Below are 8594 nucleotides of genomic sequence, written 5' to 3' on the forward strand. Positions count from 1 at the left end.
GGGAGAAACAGTTTCACACAGGGCAGCGGCTGGAATTCACTTACAGGGTTGGTTTTAGGCAGAAATTCCATCAATGTTCAAAATTAAGGTGTGTGAAGAGAAATAGAGGGAGGAGCTTGGGAACATTATGTGAAACTGTAAAGCCCATTTATATGCATGGAACTAAGGGGCACATGTTCCGTTTGGGCCAAATGGTTTGTATGGTGTTGTGACTTCAATATATTTTTGTTGCAGATACATAAGAAATGGGAACAAGAGATGTGGCATCTTGGTGAGGCAGATCAGGTCAGGACTTATACACTTAATGTTAAGGTCCCAGGGAGTGTTGCTAAACAAAGAGACCTTGGGGTGCAAGTTCATAGCTCCTTGAAAGTGGGGTCGCAGGTAGATAGGATAGTGAAGAAGGCATTTGGTATGCTTGCCTTTATTGGTCAGCATATTGAGTATAGGAGTTGGGAGGTCATGTGGCAGCTGTACAGGACATTGGTCAGGCCACTATTGGAATACTGCCTTCAATTCTGGTCTCCCTGCTATAAGAAAGATGTTGTGAAACTTGAAAGTGTTCAGAAAACATCTAAAAGTATATTGCCAGGGTTGGAGGGTTTGAGCTACAGGGAGAGGCTGAATAGGCTGGGGCTATTTTCCCTGGAGAGTTGGAGGCTGAAGGGCAACATTACAGAGGTATATAAAATCATGAGGGGCATGGATAGGGTGAATAGCCAAGGTCTTTTTCCCAGGATAGGGGAGTCCAAAACTAAAGGGCATAGGTTTAAGGTGAGAGGGTTAAGATTCAAAGGAACCTGAGGGGGCAACTTTTTCATACAGAGGGTACATGTAAGGAATGAGCTGCCAGAGGAAGTGTGGAGGCTGGTACAATTACAACATTTAAAAGGCATCTGGATGGGTACATGAATAGGAAGGTTTAGAGGGACATGGGCCAAATGCTGGCAAATGGCACTAGATTAATTTAGGATATCTGGTCAGCATGGACGAGTTGGACTGAAGGGTATGTTTCTGTGCTGTACATCTCTATGACTCTCTGATCTCATCTCAACCTCAACTCCACGTTCCTGCCCACTCTGTGTAATCTTTTCAGCCGTGACTAATTAAAAATCTGTCTCCCCTGAAAGTTACTCACTGTTCCAGCATCCATTGCACTCTGGGGAAGTGAATTCCGCAGATTCACAAAGATTCGAGAGAAGTAATTTCTCCTCATGTCAGTGTTAATTCCGTTATCCTAAAACTATAACCTTCCTTTCCAGATTGCCCCACAGGAGAAAACATCCTCTCTGCATCTATACATAGGTTGTCTGACTCAGCACTGAGTGAAATGGGGGCAAGGAGATGGCAGAGGAGCGGTGGGGATCTAAGTTTAAGATATCGGACTGTGATATTCCTACCCACAGTGCTCACAGTGTCTCACTCTTATTGTCAAATCCCTCTAATATTTGGCCCCCTTCCTTTTCCCCTGTAGTCATCTCCAGCCTCATGCCTCTCTGGCCTCTGTGTTCCCCAATCCCTACTTTGAGTGCATCACTCATGTTTCATCATGCTACCACTGGAACTACCTTCAGCTGCTTAGGATTCAAGCTCTGAAATTTTGTCTCCTAGATCCACTTCTCTCTCTCTCCTCCTTCGAACAAACATCTCCGACAAGTTTTTGATCACCCCGGTAACGTTTACTGTGTTTGGGTGTCCAGTTTTGTTTCAGAGCACTGCTGGAACATTTTACGTAAAACACTAAAAAGATGGCTATTCAGCAAAAGATAGTTGTGGTGAAATAATGATGCAGACTCTGTCGAATGGGTTGCAGCCTGTTTATTAATTCCTCCCCACCCTATGCCATCATGTGATTCACAGAGAGAACCTCAGCGAAAAGGTAAAAATATGAAAATGGAAGATTCACATCCAAAGCACGAGGGATACACCATTACAAAAACACCATTACACCTCAGAGAGAGTCAGCAAGTGATGCAGGTTTTGTAGAAACAGCACCCAAAACAAAAACGTCAACAGTACAATCTGTTATCCAAAATGCAAGGAAGACAATCTACTCGGGTCATCGGGATTCCAGGAGAGATGTGTCGGGGATGGGATGAAGCCCAGGGCCATTAATACGATGTCACGGTGCGTGTTTCTGGAAAACAAGAAGAGGGAAACTAGTCAACACCTCACAGTCAAGATTGGTAACTGGCTCGCAAACTTGGGCCTAAAGGAGGAAGGAATATCCTGGGAGGCATAGTCACAGGACTAAAGATCAGAGAGGGTCAAGAGACTGGTGGTCAAGTCAGCTCCCCCTTTGCTTCTCTCCCTTGTCAACCCGAGACAGCTTGCAATGCAATAGGACGGTTAAAGAATGGAGCAAACAACTCTAACGTCATTTCTCTCCCCTGTTTCCATATCCCTCCAGATTTTCATCTACCTATCCGATGCAATGTTGAATGTTAACGTGATATTGGGCCCGATTTCAACTCGGTTGAATGCAGTTGTGCAAGACAGAGAGAAGGATTGTGCCTAATAACTTCTTCCTCAACCACCAACCTCAAAGAGTAAATCCCCTTCACAGGATTGAAGCTGTGTCCCCTGCCCATGTCACTTAAGGTTCTTATACATTACACATATGTAGCCATATGTCTATTATTATAAAATATTGCTAATATTCATCACTTTCATTTCGTCTTGAGTAGGAAAGTTGCCATTATGGCAATGAACTTGCATTGAAGAACTGCTTAATTACTAAGCAAAACAAAACAATACAGTGTAGAAGTCCATTACTTCGCCCATGATGCCCATGCCAGCTAATTAGAACCATTTCCCTCACTTTTTCTCTATCATTTGCAACTCTAAGCCTAAGTCCAATTCCCTTTCAAAAGTTGCTGTTGAGACTGTATCCACCAGCTGTTCAGATAGAACATTGCACATCATCAGCGAATCAAAAAAAAAAGTTTTCCTCAACTTCTGTCACGTTCTTCTGACAAAGATCTTAATCACTGAGAGGAAATCATTTCCCTTCATTTAACGAACAAAATCCTTCATGATTCTGAACAACACGAAGCCCCCTCTTGGGCTCCTCTTCTCTAAAGAGACCGGTTCCACCCATTTTAATGGAGGTTGGCATAGATTTCACTGGCAATCAGGCATGCCATGCTCAGGTGGTAGAGAAAGGTCGGGGGTTACAAATCCCCCTTCGCAATGAGCAGAACCAGCCTGAGACTCTAACAGCTCTCCAAGACTAGAGCAGCCGAGATGGAAAGGAGACCTAAAGCTGGTGCTTCAGTTAAATAATGAGACTACTTCACCGATACTGATGATGACGTTCTGATAAAGAGTCATTGGACTCAAAGCTTTAATTCTTTGCCCCACTGATGCTACCAGACCCTTTGAGTTTCTCCAGCAATTTCTGCTTCGGATCTTCAGTATCCTCAGTTTGTTGTTTTATGTGAACGGTGATTTAAGCTGCTGATCATAAAATTGTTACAATCTAGGAACAGAGTCTGAAGAATTCATGATGGAAATAAGGAAATGGCAGATGAATTGAGCTGGTATTTTTTTCAGTCTTCCCTGTACAGGATACAAGTAGCATCCCAGAAGCAGTGATAATTCAGGAAATGGAAGGGAATGAGGAACTCAGGAAAACCACACACCCCATGCAGTCTTACTGATCTATTCTTCAAGGGTCTTGTGAAGTGACCTTATTGAGGTGCCCAAAATTGTGAACAGTTTTGATGGGGGAAAAGAAGGATATTGCGTCTTCACTAGTTAGTAACTAGGGTTTACGATTTCAAGATTATCAGCGAGAGAGCCAGGAGTGAGATGAGAAGAAAATTCTTCACTTAGGATTGGAATGCGCTGCCTGGGAGAGTGGTGGAGCCAGATTCCATATGAGATTTCAAAGGGAGAGTTGGATATACCATAGGATCCCAACAGTGTGGAATCAGGCCATTCAGTCCACACCAACCCTTCAAACAGCATCCCACCCCTCTACCCTATCCCTGCATTTCCCGTGGCTAATCCACCTATCCTGCACAACACTGAACACTGTGGGGCAATTCAGCATGGTCAATCCACCCTTACTTGCACATCTTTTGGATTGCAAGAGGAAATCAGAGCACCCAAAGGAAACCCACGCAAACACAGGAGAACGTGCAAACTTCACACGGACAGACATTCACCGGAGGGTGGAATTGAACCCGGGTCCCTGGTGCTGTGAAGCAGCAGTGTTAATCACTGAGCCACCGTACTGCCATATATTTGAAAATGACAAAACTAGAGGGTAATGGAGATAGGGCTGGAGAATGGGACTAGCTGGGTAGCTCTTTTGGGAGCCTGTACAGACACAACAGGTTTAATTAAATAATCTTTTAATAGAATCCCTACAGTGTGGAAACAGGCCCTGCAGCCCAACAAGTCCACACTGTCCCTCAGAGCATCCCACCCAGACCCATCCCCCTATAACCCACCTAATCTACACATCCCTGAACAATGGCCAGTCCACCTAACCTGCACATCTTTGGACTGTGGGAGGAGACCGGAGCACCCAGAGGAAACCCACGCAGCCACGGGGAGAATGTGTTTTGCATGGCCTTCTTTTGTGCTGTAAAATTCTACGATTCTATGAATAAATTGATAGTGCTACAGGCTGAGAAGTGTTCAGATTCTGATGCACATTGCCCTTTAATCTGAAAAGATGTGGTTTGGCAGGTTGTTGATCTATTAGATTTAATTATTCAAAACTCTTAATTCAGGGCATGTCCCTTTAGATTGGAAGACAGTGAATGTAACTCCTTCATTCAAAAGGAAGCAGGAGACAAAAGGCAGGAAACCATGAGACAGTTAACTTAATGTCTGACATCGGGAGATAGCTAGAATCTAAATGTAAGGACATTATACCAGAACACTTGGATAAGTTCAAGGTAAATCAGGCAGAGTCAACATGATTTTGTGAAAGACATTTGTTGTAGATAAGAGGAAACCTGTGAATGTAGGAGCAATTGACTGCAGAAACTGCAATCTGGACTGAAAACTAAAGAAAAAATGCTGGAAATTTCAGTGGGTCAGGCAGCATCTGTGGAGAGACAGCAAGCTAACGTTTCAAGTCTAGATGCCTCTTTTATCAGATAAAAACCAAAAGAACTCTATCAGGTCTGACATGGAGCGTGAAAGGGGCAGCATTCATGAAATAGTGTTGGGGGTGGAGTGCTGGGGAAGACAGGGCGTTGATAGTTCAGGTTAAGTGATCTGAATGGGAGAATGGCCGAACAACGCTGTGTCTAATTGTCAAACTGGAAGCAACAGACCATCCCATCGGGGTGACAGAGAATGCAACAAGAAAAGCGAATAGAAAGGGAAGGAATGGGTTTGAATTTACAATCTGAAGGTATTGGACTCAGTATTAAGTCCAGACTTAATGAGTGGATGTATTGTGCTCAGATTTCCAGAAGGCATTTAATAAAATGCCAGATCAGAGGTTACTGTGGAGAATAAAATCTTGTGAGAAAAGAGTGCAATGATAGACAGAAGATAGAAGAAGATTGGCTGGCTAACAGGAAGCATGCATAAATGGGTCTTTTTCAGGTCAGCAAGGTGTGCACAGGGATTGGTCCTGGGGCCTCAAGTTTTTACACTTGATATCAATGACTTGGACAAAATTTTATCTGATGACAAATCTCTGCTCAATTCACCTTTTCCGTCATTGGCTGTTCACACTCACGTCCAAGACCGCAACAGGTCCACAAGTAATTGCCAGCCTCCACATCCCCAATGACTGACTCGTTAAACTAGTCTCATTAGAGAGCTGAAGTATTGCGTGCGTTATCTTTCAGTCTCCCTTCTATCTCAGCTGCTGTAGACCTGGAGAGGAGTTGTTATTGTCCTAGGCTGGTTCTGCTCATTGCAAAAGGGATCATCTCTTGCTCCTTGTTTATATGTTGGCATTCTTGTTTGAGTTGAGTCGGTACACCCTGATGGTAGCGTGGGAGAACATTGAGCATCAGGAAAGAACATCGCCCTGCTAGCTATACTTAGAAAGAAGGAAGACAATTTATTTACAGGGTAGATATTGAAGTGGAATAGACTCGTGCCCCTCTTTATATCTCAAATGCAATTTCCAATGCAATTTTGCAAACAAGCATTTTCCACTCATTATCACACCAGCGTTATCATTGTTAATTCATATAGAGGACTCACCAGTCCTTATTGTTGTAGTTGTACTGGTTCGACGTTTCTTTAGTGTCACTTTGGTTGAGACTGGAATAAAAATCAGGAAACGGGATTAATTGGAAAATGTTGCAGTGTTTCTTTAAAGAATTGTGTTTGTCATGGACTGCTGGACAAATCCCAATTTATCATCCGTCCATGTTAGAGCATTAGACATCAACTGTATAACATGTGGCTGGAGTCAGCTGCAGGTTAGACCATCGAGGATGAGTGAGCCATTGTGTTCGGATGGCAGGCATGTACAATCCCTAGTGCTGACTCACAAAGGAATGCAGATCATTCTTCAGGATGGTCTCAACTTTTTGCAATTGCTGAAGTTAAGGCATCATCACAAAGAATTGTGATGTTTTTTAACCTTATTGTCGAAATTACAGAGGTTATTGGATGGTGAAATGCATTTGATGACATAATTTTTTTAAAAAAATTCAATCATTCACTCACAGGGTGAGGGCTAGGCCAGCCTTTATTGATTTTTTTATTAGGAATAAGCAGTCACATTACTGTAGGTCTGGGGTTACATGTAGACCAGACCAGGATAAAGATGGCAGATTTCCTTCCCTAAAGGGTATCAGTGTACCAGATGGGGCTTTTATAATAGTCAGTGTTTTTATATTCATCATTACTTTCTTAATGCCAGATTTGATCGAATTTATTCCCCATGGTAGGATTTAAAGCCAGGTCCCTAGAACAATACCTGGGCCCATGGCGTTAATAGTCCTGTGGTAATGCCACTGAGCCACTGACTCCCCACTTGGATTGTTAATCCAAAATCCATTCTTCTAAAGATTCAATGGAAAGGGCTTCCCTTGGCTTAGAAAATATACCAGTTGGAGTGAAGGGGTAGAGGTGGGATTGGATAAGGCTTGGTGTATGGAATGTGCAAGATCATCCATAAAGAAAAGGTGTTTAGGCTGAGTGACAGAGCGGAAACTAGAGTCCATGTCAGAGTCAATGCAGCGGTCAGGGAAATATACACATCATACCGCTGAGGTTTAACAAACAGCAAATCTATACTCGTGAATTAGTGATGTCCCAATGGGCTTCAATGCGGCTACTATACCTAACAGTTGATCCATCAAGAAGCTTCTTGTAATTCTCAATCTCAGTCTCAAGTCTCATCTTGATGTTCAGTAGGTTCGCATAATCTTTACCCTTCTGGTCGAGTTCACTTCTCAAGTTCATCAGCTCCATCTCCAATCTGGAAATGGTCACTTTCAGGGCCTCCAGTTTTCCATAGTACGCGTCATTAATATTCTGAATGTTGGCTTCCAAGCAAGCATTCTGCAAATGAGTAAGGGCTGGGCAAAGTTAATAATACTTTTCTCATGACATCCAAGAGTTCTGTCAGTCGTATACGTTAATGTGGGCCAAAGAGATATGAATTCTGCAGTATCTTCTTGCCCCCATCTCATCACCACCAACCCATCTATGCAATTGACCCAACATACCTGCACCTGACTGTGGGGGGAGACTGGGGATGGGCGGGCGGGGGGGAGGAACAGGATTGGCCATCAAGATTACTACCCAACGCCACTCTTCCTCTGTCGGCCTTCAAAGAATTTGGAGGCATGTGGACTCATCCACTAATGGTTAGAGCACAGAATGAAGCTGTTTGTGTCTGTGCTGGGTCTATAACTATCTGACTACGTTAATCCCATTAATGCTCAACACTGAGACACTGTGCCTTCAAGAAATTCAAATTTGTCAAACATACTGTTCCCTGAACAAATGCATACTGACTATGGATTAATCCGTGGATGAATGGATTTCAAATCTCAATCAAAAAGCAGCCCCCTCCCCCCACCCTCTTACAGTAAGTAAGGCATAAACTATCACTCAGAATTCTCTCATTGCTTCTCCACCACTGAGATTTGTCTGACTGGCCTGTGGATTCCTGGTCTACCCTTTTCGCCTTTTCTTCATAATGGGACAACATTAGCAGTTCTCTTGCACTTCACCTTTGGCCAGAGATGACTTGAACGTTACTGCTAGGCTCCCTGAGCCCTCCTCCCTCAACATCTCTCACTATTTCCTTCTTGAATGCTTGCCATTGCAATGACAAGTCCATCTTCAAGTAGTCCACTTGGGCCAATCAAATTTTATCCTAGCAAAATCTGCCTTTCCCCGGCTTAGAACTTTTATTCCCAGCCTCTCCTTTTCTATAACCATTCTAACTCTAACTCAGTTATGATCACCGTCTCCAAAATGCTGCCCCACTGAAACCTGCCCGGGTTCATTCCCTAATACGAGGTCCAGAGCGAAACCCTCCCTTGTCGGCCATGATGTGGAGGTGCCGGTGTTGGACTGGGGTGGACAAGGTCAGAAGTCACACCACACCAGGTTATAGTCCAACAGGTTCATTTGAAATCACAAGCTTT

The 8594-nt window shown here is 43.6% G+C and overlaps 1 protein-coding gene across 1 annotated transcript in view; it reads right to left on the bottom strand.

The window, feature by feature from the left end:
- Nucleotides 1-1803: 1803 nt before the first annotated feature.
- Nucleotides 1804-8594, bottom strand: part of LOC109920010 (keratin, type I cytoskeletal 13-like) — a 16434-nt gene continuing 9643 nt past the window's right edge. The window contains exons 6-8 of the mRNA XM_048618049.1: nucleotides 7277-7497; nucleotides 6187-6246; nucleotides 1804-2137 (exon numbers count right to left, since the gene is read on the bottom strand). Of these exons, the coding sequence (XP_048474006.1) occupies nucleotide 2137; nucleotides 6187-6246; nucleotides 7277-7497 (282 nt within the window). The 3' untranslated portion in view covers nucleotides 1804-2136. The remainder of the gene's footprint in view (nucleotides 2138-6186; nucleotides 6247-7276; nucleotides 7498-8594) is intronic.

The sequence above is a fragment of the Rhincodon typus genome, chromosome 38 (genome assembly GCF_021869965.1).
Source record: "Rhincodon typus isolate 14 chromosome 38, sRhiTyp1.1, whole genome shotgun sequence".
Taxonomy (NCBI): Eukaryota; Metazoa; Chordata; class Chondrichthyes; order Orectolobiformes; family Rhincodontidae; genus Rhincodon; species Rhincodon typus.